The sequence below is a fragment of the Eutrigla gurnardus genome (assembly GCF_963514095.1).
Source record: "Eutrigla gurnardus genome assembly, chromosome: 19".
Classification (NCBI taxonomy): Eukaryota; Metazoa; Chordata; class Actinopteri; order Perciformes; family Triglidae; genus Eutrigla; species Eutrigla gurnardus.
The window spans coordinates 8,103,856-8,128,718 of record NC_139930.1 but is presented as its reverse complement, the minus strand read 5'-3'; the positions used below and the strand labels follow the sequence as shown (position 1 = coordinate 8,128,718).

Sequence of the window (24,863 nt, the reverse complement as noted above, 5' to 3'; positions counted from 1 at the left end):
GTTCCAGAATGACGGAGACTCTGAAGTCTTCACCACAGGATTGTTAAACGTTTGATTGAATAATGTCTTGGAAAGCATGCAATTGTATATCTCCAAGAACATTCTTGCATTTAGCCGTTCCATCCGCGATAATTATGCAACAAGAGGCGCGCGGGCTTCCCACTCATGCTATAATGATGACCATATGCAATCAGCGTATCCTCCACAACAACACCTGCATAATGGACTTCTGGAAGAGCAGCATAGTAAAGGAGGCGACAGCTCCTGTTCGTTTGTTTGTGTTGGTGGTGAAAAAAAAAAGAAGCAAATCCACCAAAAAAATAAATAAAAAATCTCACATTTGACCAAATCTGCCTGCAGCTGTTAAACACTGCATTGAATGCTTTCTCCCTCTCCTTTTTTCTATTTCTCCTTTCTCCCACATGCGCGCCCCTGCACACGGGCGCACGCGTCCCCCACGCAGCCGGGCGCGCACACGCGGACCTGCTCGCCAATGCTCAGCACAGCACAGGAGCCCCTGACAGCAGCGGTGCCTGCCTGCCTGGCGTCTCCGCCGCTCCACTGGATGTTTGCGCAGAGGACACCTGTCTCCTCCGGCGAGCGCACCGATCCCCGCGGCTCAGCCACCTCGTTTCCAGCTTTTAACTTTTGCAACGTGTGAGATTTTTCTTTCATTTTTTCTTTCATTTTTGTTTAGTTTTTCTGGTGGGCACCTGTTCCAAGACTGTTGGTATCGGGTGAAACCCCCCTGTAGAGCCGGTACGTTTGACATCCAACTTAAAGGATCTTTGCGAGTGGTCAGGTCTGGGAAGTTCCCCTGCGTCACGGAGCATGGGCGCAAACTTTAAAAGCTTTTTTTTTTCATCATCATCGAGGCGCAGTTTTTTTAGGATGAAGGCGGGTGAGACAGCCCTCGTGTGAGAGGCGCGCGGAGCTCCGGGGCTCTCCAGCTACTGGGAAGGGAAGGCGACGCGGAGGAAGTCGTGATCTGTGCGGCGGATTGCGCCACGGAGGACGGAGGCAACGGACCGATGAGACAACATGGGTAAGTACGCGGAGGATTGTCTCGTTTCTGTGGCCAGAGCATGACGAACCCCGGGAGTCTGCGGATCATCACTAATACTAGTTGAGCGCACTTGTGGTCCTCGCAATAACCACAAAATACACTGTGGTTGTAAAAAAAAAAAAAATCGCAGCTGATTCCTGCGCAGCAAACTGACATCTCCAGTGTCAGTGTTTATTTCACTGCAAATATTCCCTGAGAATATAATTGCTCGTTTTGTTTTGTTGCATTCAAGACCAACATCACCACTGAGAGGTTTTTCCTTCTCCCTCCGTGAATTTAAATATACCAAACAATTCTCCTGCTGCATGAGGGAGTGTTGGTGAAGCCAAGCAGAGAGAGAGAGACAATAATGCTCTCACCTTTCTCATATGGAAGTGATGTGAATCAGCCGCTGGTCCCTCTGGCGTCGCTGACAATATGACTTGAAGCTGAATAATAGCTCATTATCAGTCGGATGACGTCCTTGTTAGTCAAGCACCTTTTATTCCCAATCTGACTTTAAAGGACCGATATGGGATTTTGTTTAAGCTCCCTCGTGCCCCCCCCTCCCTTCTCCCTGACACCTACAACCTCATCCCACACTCCCTTTCACCTCCTCCATTTTACTGACTGTGGGTGCTCCAAAGCTAAATCCACCGCTCAGCCTCACGAACCCACACTTCTCCTCAGTGTTTTTGGCATTCCTTTTTTTTCCAGGGGAGAAGAGAACTGTGGGTGTTCCGAGTTGTCACTCAGTATGCCGTGAGACGATGCTGACTTTCAAGCACTCTGCAGCTGTTCCAACAGAAAGCCGATCCATGTTTAACGTCCCCATTTCCCCCCCAGTGCAACTTTTGTTCTTGAAAATGTCAGTAAAGGACTGTTATTCCCATACTACATGTTATTAGACGGTTAGGTGCAGAGAGAGACGTTTTTTAAAATGCACTGTTGTGATTCATTTTCCTCGTCGCGACTTCTCTCTGTATCGTTGCTGCTGTTTTTGTTTTTATTTTCAATGTCTTGTTGTCAAATCGCCTGAAAAGCTGAGAGATTCTGTAAGGATGCATGCTGCCCAAACATCTGTGCAGTTGTGTGGCGCTCGCCCAAGTAATGAGCAGCTTAGTGCAACTAATGAGCACATGCTATTACGGTTTTAATTATGTCATCACAATTACTGTAAGCCAAAATAAGTGGCCACGTTTGTCGGGATAGGAACACGTCTGACTGAAGCTCTCTCTCACTATCCTTCACATCTCCTCCTCTTGCATGGATAAAATGGGAGAGCAAAGTGTAGACGTCCTCAGGGAGGAATGTCTATGCCGAGGATTTGACAATACCACATGAAATCAGCATGTTTTGGTTGATTCATATCATAATTATCTGCACAAAAGGGCAGAATCAGCTCGAAGAGTAAAGCAGCTATTGTCAGTTTTTTTCTTCTGACTGAATGTGAATAGAACCCATCTCCATTTCCTTCACCAACAATTCCTTAATATACAGAAAAAAGCAGCAAATCCTCACATTTGAGAGGCTTGAACTGGGGATTCGTCTGGCATTTCTGCTGGATAAATGACTGAAATGATCATCAAGATTGATGCCAATACTTTTTCTGTTGGTTGGCACTTCATTTAACTGACTGTTCGTCTAAAAACTAGCATCAAATAGATTATTATTCAAAATGAATAGCAAGTAAGGAGGAACGTGCTTTTGACTGACAAGCCTGACACTGATGCTGTGAATTCTTATCACATGTTAGTCTCCTAAACTGTGACATTTATACTCAGCTTTGCCTCCCACAACAACAAAACTGTGCAAACGAACGAAAAGAGGGCCACATTTTTCAGCTGACAGAAAGTAAGGGCAGAGGAAAGCAAATCAGGAGTCATTGCGTGCAACGAGGGAGCCCGATGGTCTCTGCTCTGACTGTACACACTCGTCTTCTGTAGGAGTAGTGCTAAGGCAAGAGCAACGGGGCAATTACGCTCAAATAACCTTTAATTTATTCGATAATCCATCAGTTTCCTCGAGCAGACAGAGACAGTAATTGGCCCATGGTGCACATGTCTGGAAAACCTAAGCTGAATTTCTGTGGAAAAATAAATAACCAACCTGTGGACAAATTTTTTTTCTTTACACTTCTTCAAGCTTATAGTGCAGGTAATTAGAAGATGTTATTCACACCTTCCCCAATGGCACAAAATCACTGGCTTCTTCTGCAGACTTAAGACCATTATGCAGTCCAAGACAATAGATGTGGATCTACTTTCTCGGCCCTGTAAATGAATCATTAGTAATACCGTCAAGTCGTAATCACATTAATAAACACCTTCTATTGAAAGACAAGCTCCCTCTAATCTACAGATTACAGCAGCAGCACATGGTGCTGTAAACGGGTTGGTCTCACAGCTCCCCTTCCAGAGCCACAAACACAATTCCTGCATTTATTTTAAGAGGGCTAAGTGTGAAAACCCAGTGTATGGCTCGGCGGTGAATGGGCAACGTGCTAAACTGCAGCCAAGTAGTTAAACGATAGTCAGCAGCAGTGCCTATAATGTGCATTCGTGGATATTAAATGTCCATCTGCAGTTTTATGTAGTTTTCCAAGTTATATTTGTTCTCCAAGTAGCGTATCTGTGAAATGGTGACGCTTGATTGAGACAAATAACTGAAGTGTAATATTTCCGTGTAATAGAATTATGCTATTTTCAACATTTTAAAGTGTTATTGTGTAGAAAATACTTTGTTGAACAGACCAGACCTTGGTTACATCCAATGACAATGATGAGGAATTTCCCTCATAACATTGATTGGCTCAACCTTGCGATATGTGGTATTATTGCCTCTTATTTCTTTTATTGCAAATTCAATTTACTCTTCATTGGTCGGTATTAGGTATGTTGTTGCTGTCTTCAAAGAAATCTTTTGAGAATGATGAAAACCAAATTCATTTTTTCATATTTCTTTTTTCAAATGTTTAAATTTTTTCAGCTGAGTTGCTTTGGTTGTGCCTGGTTGCTATGATACGGAATATCTAAAAATGTTGGCTTGAGGTAGAGGACTTGCTCTGGCTGAAAGAAAGGCTGTGTGCAGTGGACAGACCTGCCGGTCTATGTGTAGTCACTCCTCCATTCTTGTAGCCTACATTTGATTGGACAGCTGGTACAGTGTTTTACAAAAGAAATGAACATTTTTCAGCTCAGCGACCAGAAAAAGACAACAAACGCACAACATTCGGAGCAGAATAGACCTTCAACCCCTCTTCACACTGTAGCATCGTGGACATATACAGTGCTCACACTGCAAAGAATTAGAAAGAGGGTAAAAAAACCCCTGAACATAGCTAAGTTGTGGTGGTTGCCGCGCCCGCCTGTTTTTTACTGTGCGTTTACTACTCAACACATCTACTCTTCATTTCATCTTCCTGCTCTTGAGCGCATTCACGGTCCTCTGTCGCTCAACCACACGACATATTCTCACTCCTGGAAAAAAAAAAAAAGTTTTGCATGGGACACGGATAGCGGTTTCCTGGATGAAAGTCCTGTGTCTGTTTGACCTTTTCACCTGCACTCCCGCCCAGTGTTGACTATCTCAGCTGCTCTGACCGTCTAATAATGCTGCACATTGGTTTAATTTGGACCACAAGTGTGGTGCGTCGCTATCAGACGCCTGCACTCTTTTAATCTTTTATGCTTTAAGCTCATTATCACCCTGCGCATATCGAAACACCACATTTTAAAACATATATACAGGAATATTTGCATTTACACAGACAAAAACAGTGATATTTTAGAGCTCGCCCTAAATTTTGCAAAGGCTTCTTGTCTTTAGTTTTGTGGGGAACAAAGGTGTGAGGCAGCAGCAACAAGCGTGCGTCTGTTGGAAGTGGATAAGATGATTGATCGCCGAGGCAATGGAAGCACTATCGCCTACTCATTTTGAAAGAGTGACTTGACCGACCGCTGGTGTGACTTCGGCGCTCACTCACTCAATCAGTGACAGACTTTGGCATTTCTACTTTCGGGCTGGCCCCCGCTTTGCTGAAGTCCGGCGAAAAAACAGAAGAAAAAGTTAACTAACCTTGAACAGGCTGCAGCGGTAGCTCCTTTTGAAAGAGCTGAAGCCGTCAATAGGGATTATTCTGTCAGAATGAAGCATGTTTCCTCTTCCTGAGCCTGACTGAAAGCCCCCAACAGGCACTTTTTTGCAGCAGTTTAGAAATATTCACTTCCCCACAACCCACACACACCATCAAACCGTCACAGCGTATCACATGGAACTCTTTCATTGTACCTCCAGGTCGTTCATCTCCGTTTATTTGTCCCTGACGTTGTGCAAAGTAAAGAGTGAAGCACTTCTTCAAAGTCTCTTCTCTTCTTTTTTTGTGTTTTGCTTGGAATTGTGAGATAATGGCGAGGTACTTCCCCCAAACAGTGTGTCCTGTACATTGAACTCCTGCAGTGAAATATGGGAGAGACACAGAACTGAGAACAAAGTCTGGCAGTAGGAGCTGAGCTTGCACAAAAAAAACCCCTCTGCAACAAGAAGCATTATAATAATAACGTGTATATTGTTGTGCCCTTGAAGGAACGGTCAGGTCTGGTTGCCATGGTTTTGTACATTTGATTATTTTTGGCTTGTTAATATTTTGGATCTATTTTCATACAACATAGTCTCTAACATAAATATTAATAACTAAATAACCAACACTCAAAGTGAAGGTTCTTACTACAACATCTTTATTGTTTATTCAATTTGAGAAAGCAGCTAATCTGCTTAATCACGACTCCGTGGGTGTGCTTTGATTAGATTTGATTGATAGCCTGACACAAGCGAAGCAAACAACCCTGCAACTTTCATCCTATTTCCACTCATATATTACTAAATTGAAGTCTTTTTTTGCCAGCAGCGCCTCCACCCTCTTCAAACCGGTGAGAGATATCAGATGAGGACACAAAAACATAAAAGCCTTGTGTCAAATAACTTTTAACTGTTGTGACTTTGGCAGAAAGGCAATGTGAGTTTGTGTATAGCAGCACATAGCTCACAGTAAACGGCTGATTCACAAATGAGGTCTTAAGGGCTTTTAAACAAATGGCCATTTCCTCTCTCTTTTTTATTAGGACGGCTTCTTTTTGTGACTTTTGAAGCACCAGAAGGGACGTTGAGACACATTTCGATAGGAAAGGGGGGAAAGTTAATCATTCAGATCATAGTTAACATTTTTGGTATGAGCCTGTGGTCGAGTGAATAAGGTTTCTTAAAAACAGCAGGGATACGTTCTTGGACACCGGATTAGTCCACTGGGAACCCAACATTTCCTCCACAGATTTACTAGAGACAGGCGGGTCCAAATTTGTCATACTTGCTCTTTTTCTTCTCCTGTGTTCCTTGCTTAGTGGTGCTTGACAAACAGCTTTACGTGCAATACCGCCACCTGGATTAATGTGTGGAAACTACTGCCACTGTGACTGACCAAAATCATTGCGATTCATGATATTATCCCACTGATGATCAAAATTGCTTAAAACTGCCATAAAAAAATACTGGAATCACTTCACATTTTGTTAAGAAACAGACATTTTGAATGCATCACAAGGTGTGTTCACTGTACGCAGAGGAACTATTTTACATGTTGTTATACAAGGTCAATGCAAAGATGCAGAAATGGATAGAAAGAAATATATTGTAGTGGTCTGTGGTCCCCCAGAGCTCTAAGATAGTTTAGAGACCGAACAAGACTGTATGAACCAAGGTTGCTGCCATGTTGATGCTTGGTTGACGTTATTTTCAAGTGTTGCTGGAGCAACGACTTTGTTAGCATAGCCTTCCTCCGATTGATCCAAACTCCATTCAGAAAAGAAGTTATTTTAAAGTTATTTGCTTGTCGTTTTTTTTATACAGTTGTCATCTGTGCATTTATTCTGAAAGAATTCTGTCAGATTTGCACAAGAATGCCAAGAATAGAAATCTTCTATAATGTTTCACTTCACAATGCTTCCAAAAGCTCTGCAGTAAAAAGCAATATGGGGCAGGTTAACAGCTCCAATAACGTATAAATGGCGAAATACAATGATTTCTAAAGGTTAAGTATATATGGTGTGTATACAATGGCATATAAGTGCGGAATTCTGATTAAAGAAAATATTGCTTTTTGCACACTCCTGAATGGGTTCCCTTCTGACCTTTACTGATTACCAGCGAACTACACACACACACACGCACGCACGCACGCACACACACACACACACACACACACTCATCCTCCACGACGTCAACTCCTCAGCCTTTACAACTGGCTGGCCTCGCAATAGCCGACTTTGTGGTGATCTTTTGACACCAGCACTCATATCGATCAATGCAGCTCTCTGCCTCTCTGCACGGATTCCTAAACCAGTGTGTGTGTGTTTGCATAGGGCCACAGGAAAGCCAGTGTCGGTCAAGTTCCTGGTATGTGTGATATTATGGGTGTGTGAAGAGTTTCTGCCGTCACTGTTTGATGGGCTGAGTCCAGATGTTCAGCACTGAGGGTGTAATGGTGGAATACATATAGGGATATGGTTGATTTATCAGGATCAGCTGCTTGAGGATTAAAGTATCTGCCTCATGCTGCTGTATGAGGCACACTCTATGATGTATGTAAGCAAATCCATATATTCTTTATTTCTTCCCTTTTGTAAGCTGATTATTTCAAATAAAATAAGACGGCTAAAAGTTAGACCTCACCCCAATTAGACGTCTTAAATGCCATCGTATTCCAGTCGTTTCCTCTGGGCTTTAATCATTTTGAGGCAGAGGAACCATTAAGTTTTGTATCTCTACAGTCAGGGAGTGAAGCTACTGCCAGTGTCTAAGAAAGATAAGCAGCACACTAGCAGGATAAAGAAGCAGATATCAAGGCAAAAATAAAATCGGTTCAGTGTTTCATGAATTTAATTATCTATTGCTGCAGTTTTGCTATCGTTGACGGATCTTCATCAGGCACAAACCTGTCAGATCAAACCACTGCAGCAACAGATAATTAAAGTTTTAATGGGAATATGAAGCTGTGTGTAGATTCAGCGTTTGCCCTGACCTCTCTTAAGTACCGTCGATTGAATCTGTCACTTTCAATATTCCAATGTTTCTTTGGTTGTCTCCTCGAACATATTAATGTCATGTTCTCATTCAAATAGGCTGCACAAACATGCTTTAATAGATATGTATTACTGGATATTCATAACGTGAAGAGAAAGCTGTAATCGATAGAACATGTCAGGAAAAATGTTGTGTTACCAGGTGGATGCATGTAGCTGAGAAATACCGTTTTCTCTTGATCTTCTATTGTAAACTTCAACAACTTTCTGTGTGAGCTACGTAACATGCGGTTATAAATTCTAACTTTTTTAACCTGGACGGCAGTGCCATTTACCGATGCTGGTATTCATCACCGCAGTGCTCTCATCCACTAAAATGAGATCCGGTTTCTGCCTTTTCCCCACAGCAGGCAGCTTTCACGGCCACACAAAACCTGTTGGTGTTGACATTCAAAATAATCAATTTGACTTTTTAAAAGGTCTCCCTCGTTGCAAATTATGTTTTACACCCTTGACAAGTATACTAACTCGCGTCCACAAATAGGCACAAAGTAAAAGTTGTTGATTTGTTGTTGATTAGACAACTGAGACTGACCTCTATCATTACATGCTTTTAGATTTTGAGTAAATTCACTGGAAAGCTTGTGAGACCGAGTAGGAGTAGCAGTCGAAATGTCAAACGCATGTCAAAAACAATTATTAGATCAATCCATTAGTAGCAACACAGAAACAACATCATTTAGTGTGTTCTGGTCCCAGCCTCTCAGATTAGAGGATTTGCTCTTTTCTCTGTATTATATCATTGTTTCCACTAGAATATTTCCGGCCCGGTGGTTCCCTCTTGCGATGGCATATTGCCGCGGTCGACTTCAGTCAGAGGCACAGCAAGAAATCAATGTATATTTGTGTTCATATTTTTGTTTGCTCTATATATACAAGACTTAAAATCCATCAGGAAAAAACTGTATATCACTGACAGTTTATTTGAAAATTGCAAGTGAAGAGAACGTTATGATGAATGAATTAAAGTGCTGGATTATTGACAAGCTATTGTCATACATTACATACATGTTATATTATTGACATGATATCAGGGTTATCGTCCAGCGGTATATTGCGGCACCCTTGTTTGGTGACTAAAAGTTAATCTGGCACCTGCCAGCCAATAAGATTAGAGCATTCATAGTAGCCATTGTGTGAATGAGAATGATAGACAATCAATCGATCTGACAATCAATAGGCACAGCGGCCAGCTTGGCTGCACTGCACTTCCAGCGAGAAGCTGATGTACGTTACAGACCGTCTCTCTTGTGGCCGAATAAGAAATCTATGTACCGTATGTCGCTAATCCCATTGATCTGGAACGTTAATGCTTAGACTTAGCAAATCAATACAGCTAATCATGGCATTAGATATTTAAGTGGTAATAATTTAGGCCTTTCTCTTTTACCTATAAAAAGGGCCGGCAGGCAGAGCTAGAGCGAGCGGTCCGTCTCCATTCCCCTCTTTTAACTGTTATTCCTGACTCACTAGACCTCAGTCACCACATCCCTCGCAAATCCAGACGCAATAACCGAGCTGACAAAACTGACTGTTCATTCCATTTAAATAGTTGATGCTTGCTGCCCCATTTAAGCTGCGTTTGGCTATTACTGCTGTGATGTTAATCAGCCCCGCTCTTGTTCCCTTGTTGTAAAGTATAGTAGTAGTATAGGATGTACTTCGGACCGGCTCTCTGCATGTATGTGCTAGTAGTAGTAGTAAAATAAGCTTTTATCATAAATCAGCCGTTTTTATACGGCTTCGTGCTTTTGCTGCGAGTTCACATTACAGCAGACTCCAATTTCCAAATTAATCGCCGTAAAATAATGGGTTTAAAGTGTGTAAAAGGTGCTCCATTTCAATATTGTAATGCCAGTGTGTCCAATTAATCAGCGTTGCATGATGGGCTCTGTGACTGGTAATATGTCACATACCTCTGTGCCCTGAAAGTGTTTTTAATTCTATGTGCCTTAAATCTGGGGGAACACACTCAATAATGTAATATATCACACGCGCTGTAGTGCCCTAGAATTTTGCTTGCCTAAGCTCGATCACACTTCACACACTTTAAAACCCTTGGCTCCCGTGTCAGAGAGGAAGACAGTCAGGGGAGGGAAGGGGAGGCAGGAGGTGGGGCTGGAGGAATTAACAAGTCAATATCTGAAGCTTCCAGTTATGTAAAAGTACAGATTATATATTACGCAGCGTCTTACTTGTGTTCGGATCAGTCTTTCCCTGAGAAGGTACTTAGTTCATAATGTCTTAAGTAAAAGTACATGAAAAATGTAGCATGTCTACTATAAATCTGTGAATTTATATCTGAAATTTGGACTAAACCTTTCTACCAACCTTGAAAAGCTGCCACAAAGAACCCCCTTCCTCTTTAATGTGCATAACCTGTACTGCTACTACCATTTTAATAAGAAATATTTTGTTTTCTCGCGCACTTCTCATTTCTTTGAAGTGCCCCAGCGTGCGGCCTTAGCCCCGTTGGCCAGCCCACTTGGGCACTCTGGGTAATAGCCTCTGCATCAGTGCTCAGAGCACCGTGCATTCAAATGAAATATCAACTTGTCGCACCGCCAAGGAAGACGACAGCTGAATCTGTTGGGCCTGCCAGAATCCACTCCTCCCCCGGGGCGGGTGGGGGAGGGGGTAGCAGTCTCACTTTTATGGGATTTTAGAAAGGTTGCCATTGGAAGTTGACCATAGGTGAGGTAATTGGGGATAAGATATATGTTACAAAATGATATAATGATTTAACTTTTGCTGTTTCATGCTTTTTACAGTCCCATTTCAGTTGACATTTCATGTGAGTCCAACTTCGGCAAACTACTTCCAGTTAGCGAGTCGTTCGGCCCTGAGGGGAACTGAAGCACGGAGTCTGTGCAGGAATTGATAGTCGTTGGCTGCATTCGCGTCTTCATCAGACGCAAATTGTGTTGAGGCATTGTTCATCGCGCGCAATAAAAGAAAAGCCAATGTGCTCCCGCTTGCTTTCAGGCACGGCGACTTGTCTTTTGTTTCTCCCGGAGCTTTGTTCCACCGGCTTCAGTACAACACACTGGGTTTTGCCAACAAGGTTGTAACTTAAATCAGATTAGAATAACAGTTTTTAATGTTGTGTTGTGAGTAATGCAGTCCCATGGAAAATACACTATTGCATTGAGGCCCTTAATTGGTGCAGTAATCTTCTCAAGGATTTAATCAGTAATCAAAGTTTTTACATTGCAGTTTTAACATCAGGTGGAATTTAAATCAGGTCACCAAACAAAAGTTTTTAGAAGAACCTTAATTCATCAAGTTTTACAGGAGGATTCCCTGCAGAAAAATTAGAGATACTGGAGGCTTAATGCACTAAAGTTTTGTGATTCGCAGCATACCACACAAACTCCATCCACTGCCATTCATACTTAAAAAGAAGTGGGGAAAAACGACTTGCAACGTGATAAGATCCATCTTGGTGATAAGTCCAATAACGTGAACTTCCATATTGCTGCACAGCAAGTTGCTCACATCTCCAAGATTTAACTTCGGCGAGATATGAAATCTCAAAAAAACCCTCTGGCTCTGATTGGTCATGCTCTACTAAGAAGAGGGAGCCAGGTAAACAGATGTGTGTAGCTTTACCACATGAGATCAAATCTCTTCTGTGGGGGGAACAGATAGCAAAGCCTGCCTGAGCCGTGGTTGTAGCATTCTATTTATATCGGAAGATTCTAACTTGAGTTTTCTTCCCACACTAACGCAGATGTAGGGATGTAGATCCCTATGAAGTTTAACCAGAATAGCTGCTCCAGGTGGCGATTTTCTGTGTTTAATGTCGGTCACACTCGGAGAAGAAGCATTTTCAATGATTCATGTATATTTGGAAAGCTGGAGGAGGCTTGTCTTTCGTTTCTAGCTACTTACAGTATCTGATGAGTGATGCCCGTGGAGAATGCCACATTTTTAATGACCGGATAGTCAATCAGAGGGAAAGTCTCTCTTCATTCTGCTCTGCTTAGCCTCCCATGGGAGCACAGTGTAAACATGTCCAAAGGGTTTTTATTACTCTTCCGACTATGGAGAAGTCCATCCCGAACCAATGTGTTCTAATTAAAGATAATGCCTTGCCGAGGCGTCAATGAGCCCGTGGCTGAGTGTTGTGGCTTTCTATCACGTCGTACAGCCTGGAGTTTTGCACCATCTAAAATATGTGTGAAGTCCCTTATCCATTTGATGAAGGGAAGAGTAGCTTTAGTGATATGACATAATGAGGTTTCCCTAAGGGCTTCATAACGGACACTGGACTGTGTGTAGTCCGTGTATGCTTGGTCAGCTCACAGAGTACTTAATGGATGTGATGGCAGTGGTAGTGCATCTGTTGCTGGGCGGTTTTCAGGGATTTATTTCTACCACACATTTTCACATAGTGTCTGTCCTCACTCAATTCTCAACACATTATCACTTGTAACTCAGCATGGGATGATATGGAAATTCCAGATAATCATCAAAATATGCTGCAAACTCTTAAAATGCAACAACATTTTTTGGAGAAACATTTGTTTTTTTACTGCGTCACAGATGAGAACATTTTTAGCAAATCAAACAATCTTAAATAAGCTAAACATATCATAAATAAATATAAAATATCCTGTGATCCACCTGTGGGTCCCCACCCAGTCTTTGGGTATGGCTGCTCTAGCACATACACTTAATTCATGTTGCACATTGCAAGAAGGTCGCCAAATGCAAGTCCAACCATGCAATTTCACTAAATATGAAGTGTAAGCCACAAACCAAATTATTGCTTCACCCCCAATCCACTGCAGCATGGACAAAAATCCAATAGTTAAACACTGCGTACAGACTACAGACAGTCATGTTATTGGATCACTGATGAAACGTCATTTTTTAAAAGTCAATTTTATGTGTTTGATTGGTAACTTTATGGCTCAAAACAAACCTGCCTTGTGATAAATCTAGATCAGCAGGGACAGTGCATGTTTGCTACCAATTTTAGCATGGAATTATCACAGTATTGTGTAACACCCCGCAAGTTGTGGTATAATGATGAATACTAATGTGCTCTACATACTATATACCAGACAATGGAGGCTTTTTTTAGTTTACAGTTTACAACAGCAGGTCAACACACAAAAAAATAAGTGATTTTTTGTCCAAAGAATACTTCTCTCCTGGAGCCTTGCAATGTAAACAGCTGAAGACTCGTCAATGTGAATATAGAGTGTCTACGAGGCACATTGTTTGCAAATTTCCAAATTTGCATCCACAATTCATGAATTTCCTGTCAAGCAGATTCCCCCTGTCTGTTTATCTTTAATAATCTCTGTCTGTTTGTCCACACAGTCCTAGGAAGTAATATGTCTCTCCAAAAGTTATGTATACAGAGTTGCACATTCTGCCTGTAATATGATCCATTTCTGTATTTGTATTCATGTCATTCCCTGGCTGTCATTATCCTTGTCCAAAGTCAAACAGTAACTTCTAATGCATATACCTAACAAATCAAAACATTTGTGTGTGTGTTTGTGTGTGTGTGTGTGTGTGTGTGTGTGTGTGTGTGTGTGTGTGCTGTTGTACAGCTATTACTTTCTGTGAGGGCCAATTTGACTCTTAGACCTTGAGAGTGAGGACATTTTGGGGAAGTGAGGAGGTTTTTATACCGTCCTTCCCTCGACGAAGTGCTGTTTGTGAGCTGGGAACATGTGGGACTGTGGACCTGGCCTCTGTCCATTGGTGGGTATAGGTTAGTTCCACAATTGCAACAATGCGATGAACTCTCAGGGTCACCGTAAAAATATGCAGAAAAAATAATCTTATAATAACCTCCAGCGTAAATAGTGTTGTTTTTATTCTTCAGTGCGCTTTAAACTCTTAATAGTTCTCACTTAAAGAGATCATTTCCCTATCGCTCTCTCTGAACATCCACACAGACACACAATTATAAGCTTAGCAATTGAGCAAATGATAGTTCTCCCACCACTCAAATTACAAACTCCATACCTGTGGCCGTAATTACTATTAAAAACTAGTAGCCAATAAACCTATAAAATAAAGAAAACGTAATTTAGAAACCTGCTGTAAAGACAGCTTTATAATCTCCACAAATCTATATGCCATCCCCACTCACCTTCCCCCTACTCTAAACCATTGCCAGTTTAGCCTGTCCAAACAAAATTAACACCCTTTCTCCCTTTATGCCTTTTGTAGATGAGCTAAGCCTTGTTAATTGTCAAATGTGTAGCTGTTAACAACAAAGCCACAAAGCTGAGCAGAGAGCAAATAGGTGCCAGAGGGGAGGTAAAAGTACATTTGAAGGCAGCGTAGTCCTGAGATATGAATATCCTTAATCAGAGCATTACTCAGAGTGAGAGCAGATGAGAGCCCTGGGTCAAGGATGTGTGTCCTTGACATATACTGCAGTCAGAATGTATTAAGACAGTCACACATCTTTTAACTGCTGGGTCTGTAATGCATGCAGAATTTGAAATCAAACAGGACTAATACAGGAACGGACCATACATGCTGAAGATCATTTTCCAGCTGCGAATGTAATTGTAGGAATACATATAAAAAATGGTCCGCGAGCCAGAGTCTCTTCACACCGTATGCCTATAAGCGCCCTGTAATTTGTCATTTGCTGCATTTACATGGATTGTGAACATTTAGGTTGCTATTGATCCAGATGAAAAGATATTTATATTCACAGGTTCGCCGAGTGCAGGTTTCATCATTTCAGTCAGAACGAATGTGGAGTGAAGGACTCATGGAGCGCTTCAAACCGTTTATTCCTGCAAATTTAGTGGAAGAAACTTGAGCCTTAATGGATTTTGTAATACACATAGATATTCCAATGTATGGAGTACTGTAAAATTCTCCTAAGGTGCATTTGCACCAAACGCGAGGCAAATGTTCACCTTGTGTTAATAGCATGCATTTGCCCGCGTATTGAACAGCACAGAGTGCAAAATTTGCTTCGCGTTTGGTGTGAGCGTACCTTTCAACTGGTGCAAAGTGAGAACCAGCTTGTGTAAAGATATGAGGTGAAGAGTCTTTCTGCAAGATGAGTAAGAAATGTCAGTTGAAAAGCAAATTTCCCTTTTTAACTCAACTCAACTTTATTTATAAAGCACTTTAAACACAACAGCCGCCGAAGCAAAATGCTGTACATTAATAATACAAAATATAAAGGGCTGGCTGACTCCAAGATAAAGAGCATTACAGTAGTCCAGCCGAGATGTAATGAAGCATGGACTACTGTTTAAAAGTGCTCAGTTGAGTGGATGGGTTTCACCTTTGCCAGTTTTCTTAGATGAAAAAAGGAGTTCTTGACCACTGCAGTAATTTGCCAATCCAATTTTTAAAATCACTGTCCATCTTAAAACCCAGATTAGTAATGGTGCATTATGCTACCCTAGCCTTAGTCAGGAGGGTGGCTTTAATGTCATCAAGACATAATAGAAGTAGCTTAATTGACAGGGCATCATTTTTTCTTTTGTGGTACATACATCTGACTGTCATCCGCATAACAGTGGAAAGAGAGACCATGCTTTCTAAGAATGGAACACAGAGGAAGCAAATACGGAGAGAATAGAATAGGCCCTAAAATTGAGCTCCGTGGAACCCCGTATGACGGGAGTGGAGGAAGACTCAGAACCAGCAACTCTTACACAAGGTTCTATTCGCCAGATATGACCTAAACCATTCAAGAGCACTACCAGAAATGCCCACTAGCTGCTGTAAACTGGATATTAAAATATTGTGGTCCACTGAATCAAAAGCATCAGTTAGGTCAAGCAGGACACAAATTACATAGTCACCAGAATCATTAGCCAGGGGGATGTCATTGAAGACCCAAATAACAATCAACAAGGGGTCAAAAGCGTCTGACAGTTGTAGCTATAATGGCTAAGCCTAAAACCTAAAGCCACTGAGGGGCTGCTAGATGAGCTAACTGACTTATAGAACAATGGCTAAGGAATAAGCTGACACGCTTGTCGCAATGTTGCATCACTCCGTAATGTTTTGAAATAACAGTCCAAACACTTGCCTCTGGCGTTTAGGCTTGTTTATTATATCAAGTTGGTAAGACGTGTTTGTGTCTGTGTTTGTGTTCCTTTCAATCCTGCGGTCAAGTATTTGTGCTCCTCCGACTAGCAACACACTTGATACCTGTCCAAAGGTTACTACCTTAATAGGATTCACACCCCAACTATGACACCTAGTGGACAATTTGTATACAACACACACCATACATGAAAATGGCTTACGGTAGCAAATCTTTAAAACCAAAAATGTGGAGGTCTTGTGCTTACCCTGAGAAAACAGTACTATCATTTGATACTTCCTAATGAACGTAGCAATACGTAGCAGTACAGTATGTGAAACATTACAGTGTATTTCTTATAAATGCTGCAACTCCTAACCCAAGTGTCTTGCTTGCTGCCTGCTGATCCAAGTTAAGGAGGTTAGCCTCAAAATTAGCAACAATTCAGGCTCATTTAAGATAGGCTGACCTTTAAGGTGGACCAGCTATCTTTTCCCCATCTTTTAAAAACAATACTTTTAATATTTGTTCTAACTTGTCATTAATCAGTTAAAATGATTATTGTTGTTTAGTGGTTAAATGACTTTTTAAGTCCCAGTCGGCAAGTCCGGCGGATCGAGGGCACTCTGTCAGATTTTGAATGTTTACAACTCTCACGCTCCTCCCCCACGACCACCGAGCTCCTTCCCCTCGACATTGTGCCCTTTGAAATCCCTTAGATCACGCAACCTTTGAAACGCGGGTCCTCGCAATCTTTCTTTTTTTCCATATTTTCCACCGGTGTTTTCATTTCCTTGGTTATTTTGGACCTCCTCGTTTCGGTTTTTAACTGAGGAATTGGAAGCTTGTTGCTACTTCCCTCCGCCTCCCCCCTGTGATAGTGGAACGAGCCTGAGGGGGGAGGGGCTCTGTGTGTGCACAAACACAGCCCTGCGTGCTGATTGGACAGGATGATGCGGGCGCTGTCGATTTTTGCAAAACTAACAACAGGCTCTACGTGCACATAGAGGCGCGTTTTTTTGTTGTTGTTTTTTTTCTAAAACCGGATGATTTATCGGAGCACAGTGTCTGCTTCAGTGAATACGATCAAACCGACTGGGACTTTATTTAAGATTCCTTGTTCAGGTTGTTAAAATGTTTGACTTGAGCAATATTACAATAAATGCATTTTTGCAGAAACCATCAACATGACATAATCAAAGGACGAATAAAAAGCTTGTTATGCAAAGTATAGATTGTGATTCTTTCAATACCGGTATTGAAGGAAATCAAACATTGCACTGCAGACATTATCCTATTTGCATTACTGCAGAAGTAATTGTCCAAGCCAGTATTTTGCAGAAAGCTTTCGTGATGTCTTTCTGAATATCATTATTTTTATTTAAATCACCTGAGAGCCTTCCATCATCCAGTTTTTCGGTTCATATGCTTCTGGTAATATTTAACAATGAACTTTTAATGATTTCTCATATGGCAAAGTTAGAAAAGTTGTGAATCCTTTTTGGCTTCACAGAGGACACTGCATTTTTTATTTGTCCATGGTTAATTAGCATAGAACATCTAAGAATGTGACTTCAGTGAAATCCTTAAAATCCCCCCTTTTCTTTCTGTCTTCTAATCTCTTTTAGGTCCACTGCTGTGTGATGGACGACTGACACACCTCCTCTTTCCTCTCCTCCTCCTCTTGCGGGCTCCCCTGCTGTTCAGCTTTGGCGAACGCACCTGTCCCAACAGTTGCCGATGTGAGGGGAAAACGGTCCATTGTGATTCAGCTGGCTTCTTAGATGTCCCAGAAAACATCTCCGTAGGCTGCCAAGGCCTCTCCCTGCGCTACAATGAACTGCATACTCTGCTACCATATCAATTTGCTCACCTCAGCCAGCTTCTCTGGATATACTTGGACCACAATCAGGTTTCAGCTGTTGACAGTCGAGCATTCCAGGGGGTCCGCAGACTTAAAGAGCTGATTCTGAGCTCTAACAGGATCACGTCCCTGCACAATTCAACATTCCATGGAATTCCCAATCTTCGCAGTCTGGACTTGTCGTACAACAAATTGGAAATCCTGCAGCCGGGTCAATTCCATGGCTTACGAAAACTACAAAACCTACACCTACGCTCAAATGGTCTGTCCAACATCCCGATTCGAGCATTCCTTGAGTGCCGCAGTTTGGAGTTTCTGGATTTGGGGTACAATCGAATCAAGGCTCTTACCCGTACCACCTTTCTGGGCCTACAGAAGCTGATGGAGTTGCATTTGGAACACAACCAGTTCTCAAGAATCAACTTTTTTCTGTTTCCACGGTTAGCCAACCTGAGATCACTCTATCTGCAGTGGAACCGCATTAGGGTGGTCAACCAGGGCCTTCCATGGACTTGGTATACACTGCAGAAACTTGATCTGTCTGGAAATGAAATCCAGACCCTGGACCCGGCTGTGTTTCACTGCTTGCCCAACCTTCAAGTCCTCAACCTGGAATCCAACAAGCTGTCCAATGTGTCTCAGGAGGCGGTGTCGGCATGGATCTCACTGACTTCCATCAGCCTTGCTGGGAACATGTGGGATTGTGGAACCGGCATATGTCCACTCGTGGCTTGGTTGAGGAATTTTCGGGGGAGCAAAGACACCACTATGATATGCAGCAGCCCAAAGTATCTCCAGGGAGAAAAGATTATGGAAGCCACAAGGAGCCATGGTATATGTGAGGAAACTGATTACGTTCTAACTGAAACACCTTCACCAATGTCGGAGCTCATTTCTGAAGCCACCGGTGAACCAACCTTTGCCCCTACTAGCGGCTCCCCACCCATGCCGCCAGCTAGCACCTTTGGTCCTGTCCCACCATTCAGACCTCGACCGATTCCTCATCCTACCTTTCCAGGCCATACGAGTGCTAAACCCACTCTCATCCCGCCCCCAGAGATGGAGCACATGACTCTGCACAAAGTGGTGGTGGGCAGTGTGGCACTCTTCTTCACCATGTCCCTAATCTTGACAATTATCTATGTGTTGTGGCGACGCTATCCGGGTGCGACCAGGTTGCTGCAGCAGCGGTCCATGGTGGGCCGGAAACGCCGCAAAAAGAGTCCAGAGCCAGAGCAGAACCTGAGCTCCCAGCTCCAAGAGTATTACATGAGCTACAACCCTGCTGCCACACCAGAGGCATTGGAGGTGCTAGGCAATGGCACTGGTTCCTGCACATGCACAATATCTGGCTCCAGGGAGTGTGAGGTATGATTCATCGCATCAGCCTAAAAATAAAAACTCAAAATCAAAATACAAAGGCTCAACAGAGAGGTAAATCCTTTATCAAGTATCCCCTGTAACAAGACACTGTTGATTCACAGTTAAGCATTTTTGATTTTCTTTTTGTTCATAACACGCTCAACTTCGAATCTTAGATGTGTCCACTTATTCGGGGTTTACTTTTAAAACCATAAGGTGGGAAATGGAAAATCTGATCCAGAGTAAGCAATCTTCAACCTGGATGATAATGCAGTACTGGATTTTTGTCTTCTCTGAGGTTCATTGAGTTTGGCTTAAACACGGTATTCATCTCTGTATCAAATTTTCATTTCAAAGCTACTCTTGCTATATGATCTTCAGGGTATGTCGACTTCAAGGGACCAAGAATAATTGGACACCGTCTAACTTTTTTGACAGCACAACAGCATGGCATGGCTCATACGCTATTTGTGCAGTGAGTTTGTACTGTATGAGTGTGTGTGTGTGTGGGTGCATTGGTGCATTAATGTATTTCCCTGGGAATGTTTATTTTATGACCAGAACTCTTTTCAGTTTGTAATACACAACGTCATCAAAATCCACTGAAACGGTGGAGGTAGTGTACTGTATAGCTATTGATCAGGATCTGACAAATTTGCTATCACATGGCAAAGTGAGAGAAGTATTAAAAGGCAACTGAAGGGTGGAACGTGTTAACATGTTCATGATAAGGTTTAACATGGCTTCCAGGTGACTGAGGTTTGTGTGCTTTGCAGTATGGATGTGCACTGTAACTGCCCTGCATGTCCCCCTGGAACAGCGTACACCTCCTCAGCTGTGTGGGGAGATTTATGGTAATCTGCACAGAGGCGAGGCACTACCGTAATCCCAAAGCTTATGATACGTCTTAAATGTGGATCCCTCTGCTATGATAAGGAGTATATTTATAAACCAGGGTAATTACAATCTCAGGAAGCATGCTGTGGGTGCACCACACCTATGACAGATTCACCAATGTGTCCTACAGAGTTCATTAAGTTAATTAATTCAGTCTATTCAGACTGATAAGATGTAAAAAATAAGTAATATATCTGGAACCAAGGGGTGTAATACCACCTCAAACCTACTTCTCAACTACTCTTGTTGTTACAGGACCCTACCAGAGTTTAAAGACTACACATACACATAAATGGCTGATATCTCAAAATGTATTATCTCTTTAATGTAATACACTAAAAGAAAAAAATTAAACTTACATTAACGTTTTAAAATTAAAATACAAACATGAAATGTAAAGGTATTAATCAAACTGGATTAGCTACACCAAAGGATATATTTTGTCCTATGGGATCTCAGCATTACACCTAGGGAAGGTCAAATGGATATTATGCAGGTCAACCAAGTCAGCCCAATTGGTTTAAGTCATAAATCTCTTGATAATGACAATGTAGCAGATCCAGCCTTTATGTTTTCACACCGATTCTAAAAATGTCCTCAAGCTCCCACTTGCGTTTACAGCGATTTGTTTGATAAATCTTTGCTTGTGTTCAGAAGGATAGCAAGCCGTTTACTTACGTCCTTGTGATAAACCCCAACATGTGGATCTATGGTGGGATTATTGGGATTGTGCTGGATTATGCAGTGTATGAGCAATTTTGAAAAGGCAATTGTAAAGGACAGTATTGTGAGACCAAGTTCATTTCTGTTTTATTCTGCCTCACTGAGAGATTTTCGCTTGTATTCTGCATGCATATGATGTAGTCACGCAACAGCTAATCAATCCTCATTGACTGGGCTGTTCTAGGTGTTTTGTGTGAAGGAACACTTCAGAGGTAGAGCCCACTGGTGATTAAGGGACAAAACCAATGTTAAAGTTAAACCCAATTAGGTTGCTATTCATGCAGAATGCTTTGAATCCTTTCACAAATTCAGCAAGTCCACCTATGTACTTCCCCAGTCTCCCGGTTGGGAGCCGTGTCTCGATGCAAGGCAGGTCGGAGAAGTTTTGATTTTATCCCCCAAAAATTAAATGATGTTTGCTGAGGAACTCTAGATTGTTGTGCCAGCAGATGAGTCACAGCTTGATTTAACAAACTCCACTCTCCAGAAACAATTGCAACAACACATAAAAGAATGTGGCTCTACAAACACAGATCCTTTTCCTCTAGCATGCTCAGCCACGTCCGCCTCTTACTGAGCTCCTCTCCAGTGATCCAGAATGCAGTTGCAGAGTTTTCTCAAAATAAACAAACATGGGACTTGTGCATCATGCATGAAACGAAGAACCAAATCCCTGTGCAAAGTTGCTCGATATACAGGCTTGCCAGAGATCCCTCACCCTGTTTTAACAGCGCACATGCCAGTTTGTGCTGAGTAAGAACGCTATTTAAACGCTCTGATTTCCTGCCAGGTTTTTACAAAGTTCAATTAGGTTTAACTTTGACCTCAAACACGACGACCTCCATGGCAAGCATTCTGGCATTGACAGGAGAAGTTGAGGCTGTAGAAAATATAATTTTAAGAATTCAGTCATCCAGTTCTACTCTGCAGTCCTACTGGAAACAAGTCTCAAGCGTGGCAGCAAACTGATTATTTACATTCCAAATGAGTATGTAGCATCCAAGCAATGTATTTTTAAAGAGAAATAAATACATTAGATATGTTCCAAACCTAATCATGTTGAAGCAGCTGCCATGCTCTACACTAAATATAATATAGCATGCCATAAACAAAATCACATTTTGAAATTCTGACTTATTTTGGGACCTATAAATCAGCTGCGTTAGTCATCCATCCCGCAGCTAGAGCGCACAAAGCAAAAGCGGAGTTCTGATTCTCTCTTCGAACACTGCAAATATTTCTGCGGCAATCAACATCATTGTATTGTCCGATCCTACAGTCCGTCACCATAATCTCCTCATCTCAGAAAACAATCTCTCGTCATTCCTCAACATCACTGACAGGTGTCTGGGGGTTTTGGGTCGACACTGTTGCTTATTTCAGGCGTTTAATAATTGAGAAGCTGGCGTAAGCTTGGTTTAGTTTGATGAAAGTGCCATCTCGCCGGCCAGCACAGCCAGCTGGGCCTTTCATTACGGCTCTGTGCAGCGCCAGCAGTCTCTGTGGACGGCGATGTGGAAGAACAAAAGGTAGCACAACACATTCACCCTGCTGTAGGATTCAGGGAAGTATTGTCAAGACTGGCAGAGACTGATGTCAGTGCCCAGCAGGAAAGCAGTTTGAGCGGTACACCGTCTCTTCCACTTTGGGGCTGGATACCAGAGTCAAAAAGGAACCCAGGAGCGTATTATTTACTCTGGCTGAGAGGACTTTTTGCTCACATTAACGCCAGATGCAGCAGTCCTGGGAGTTTCGCTGAGATCACCAAAATCCATTCACTAATGCCAAATTCACATTCTATTGTACAAAATGTAAATGTGAGCCGTTGAATGGGGAATACAGTTCAGGTTGTCTGGAGTTATTGGTGAAATCTCACGACTGCAATATCGAAGAAAAGTTTATCTTTATGCTTTTTAAGGCAGTTTTTTCTCGACACTGTCGCACCGTAACACGCTCCTGGGTGATGTGTAATTTACTCTGAAAATCAGGATCATGTTCTAGTATGGGCTGCACGGTGGTGTAGTGGGTAGCACTCTCGCCTCACAGCAAGAGGGTTCTGGGTTCGATCCCCGGGTCGGCCCGGGTTCCTTCTGTGTGGAGTTTGCATGTTCTCCCCGTGTAAGCGTGGGTTCCCTCCGGGTTCTCCGGCTTCCTCCCACAGTCCAAAGACATGCAGGATGGGGATAGGTTAATTGATGACTCTAAATTGCCCGTAGGTGTGAATGGGAGCGTGAATGGTTGTTTGTCTCTACATGTCGGCCCTGCGATAGACTGGCGTCCTGTCCAGGGTGTACCCTGCCTTCGCCCAATGACAGCTGGGATCGGCTCCAGCCCCCCCGCGACCCTGAATACAGGATAAGCGGTAGAAAATGGATGGATGGATGGATGTTCTAGTATGGGTAAAGTGTCCTCAGATAACGTTTGTTGCGATATAACACTAAACGTACAATTGAATTCAAAATGTTTATACCCAATAATAATGATAATTCAAAGGATTTATATAGCACCTTTTTGGATACACAGATACCCCTTTTCCACCAACGCGAATATAGTTCAAGAACCGGGCCGGTGCCTGTGCTGGTTCGCACCTGTTTGCGTTTCCAGTGGCGATTTGAGAGTCTGATGGGGCCTAGGCAAAAATTCCTAGGGGGCCCCTCCAACCAACGTTCATCACCATTATGTTATAAATATTCTGACCAAAACAGTGTCTTGTACAAAAAAATTTTTTTTAAGTTTTAATTTTAAGGTAGTTTAAGATTAGGCTCTATACACAACATGCATTCAACCACTAGATGGCGCACTAGACCACATAATTTCAGAAAAAAAACAATGCCTGCCTGCCCCTCCCCCCACGTTGCTGAGATTTTTAAAACTATTCAATGCACGAGCAGCCAAACCAAAATGAACTTAGCACTGAACGGAGTGTGGCTTCATTCTAATTCATTACAAATATTTACACAGAAAATTGGTGTTTGCTGCTTTCCTGTTCTGAATGTCATAGCACAGTTCATCATATAAGGCTAAATAAATTAATTTGCTTTCTTTCAGCCTGCTACCTAGCAAGTTATTCAGCAGCTGTAGGTAGCCTCGTCTTAGTTGTCAAATACTGATCGTGAAAAATTATAACATTTTACAAAACAAGTGAGTGAGTTCTCTAGCGGGTCCACTGGCTGTGACCGAGTCTGCGGGCCGTGACCAAGTCAGCAGGCCGTGACCGAGGGCCGTGACCGAGTTAGCTCGCGGTTTCAGCTCCCCTTCCCTAGCTAGGTTACCAAAAACCATTAGTTTCACCCCATTAGGTAAGGCTAGACTCATGTCTAGCCTCATGTTGTCATTCCTGATGGGAATGACAACATGGGCCCCACTTAAGGGGCATTTCCAACATGATGTATTTGAAATTGTCCTGAGAGGGAGATGCAGTCAATGCAGTTATTATAGTCATTGCTATGGAGTGAAGTTTGTCGGCCCCAAGCAGTTGCATGCCCTGCCTGTTCACAAGCCAGACTGATCTCATAAAGTGGCGTATGTATGACACCCCAACTCGTTTGCCATTATGGCGTGTTATCACTACGCACAATCGCCTTTTCGCGTGTTTATCAACGCCGAACCCTGACCCTAAACGGCGTTTACATACACGCGGATGTGATGGGTCGTTTCGCTAGAGGGCACTGACCAACACATGGATGTGATGGGTCATTTCGCTCAGAATGTACACATACACGCGGATAGCTCGAATTGCGTACAGATAACATGCCAGGAAGTGGCGTGTATATTTACGAAAAGTCATGATGCCACGTTGCACAA

At 42.5% G+C, this 24,863-nt stretch overlaps 1 protein-coding gene across 2 annotated transcripts in view; it reads left to right on the top strand.

Annotated features, from left to right (window-relative positions):
• Window positions 1-529: 529 nt before the first annotated feature.
• Window positions 530-24,863, top strand: part of LOC311030046 (leucine-rich repeat transmembrane neuronal protein 4-like) — a 46,905-nt gene continuing 22,571 nt past the window's right edge. Inside the window, exons 1-2 of one of the 2 annotated variants that reach the window (XR_014598937.1) lie at window positions 530-1,045; window positions 17,842-19,511. Coding sequence is in view for 1 of the 2 variants with exons in the window: in XM_084035562.1 (XP_083891688.1) it covers window positions 1,042-1,045; window positions 17,842-19,445 (1,608 nt within the window). In the remaining variant the exon portion in view is untranslated. The remainder of the gene's footprint in view (window positions 1,046-17,841; window positions 19,512-24,863) is intronic. The other variant, XM_084035562.1, reaches the window with a different exon arrangement.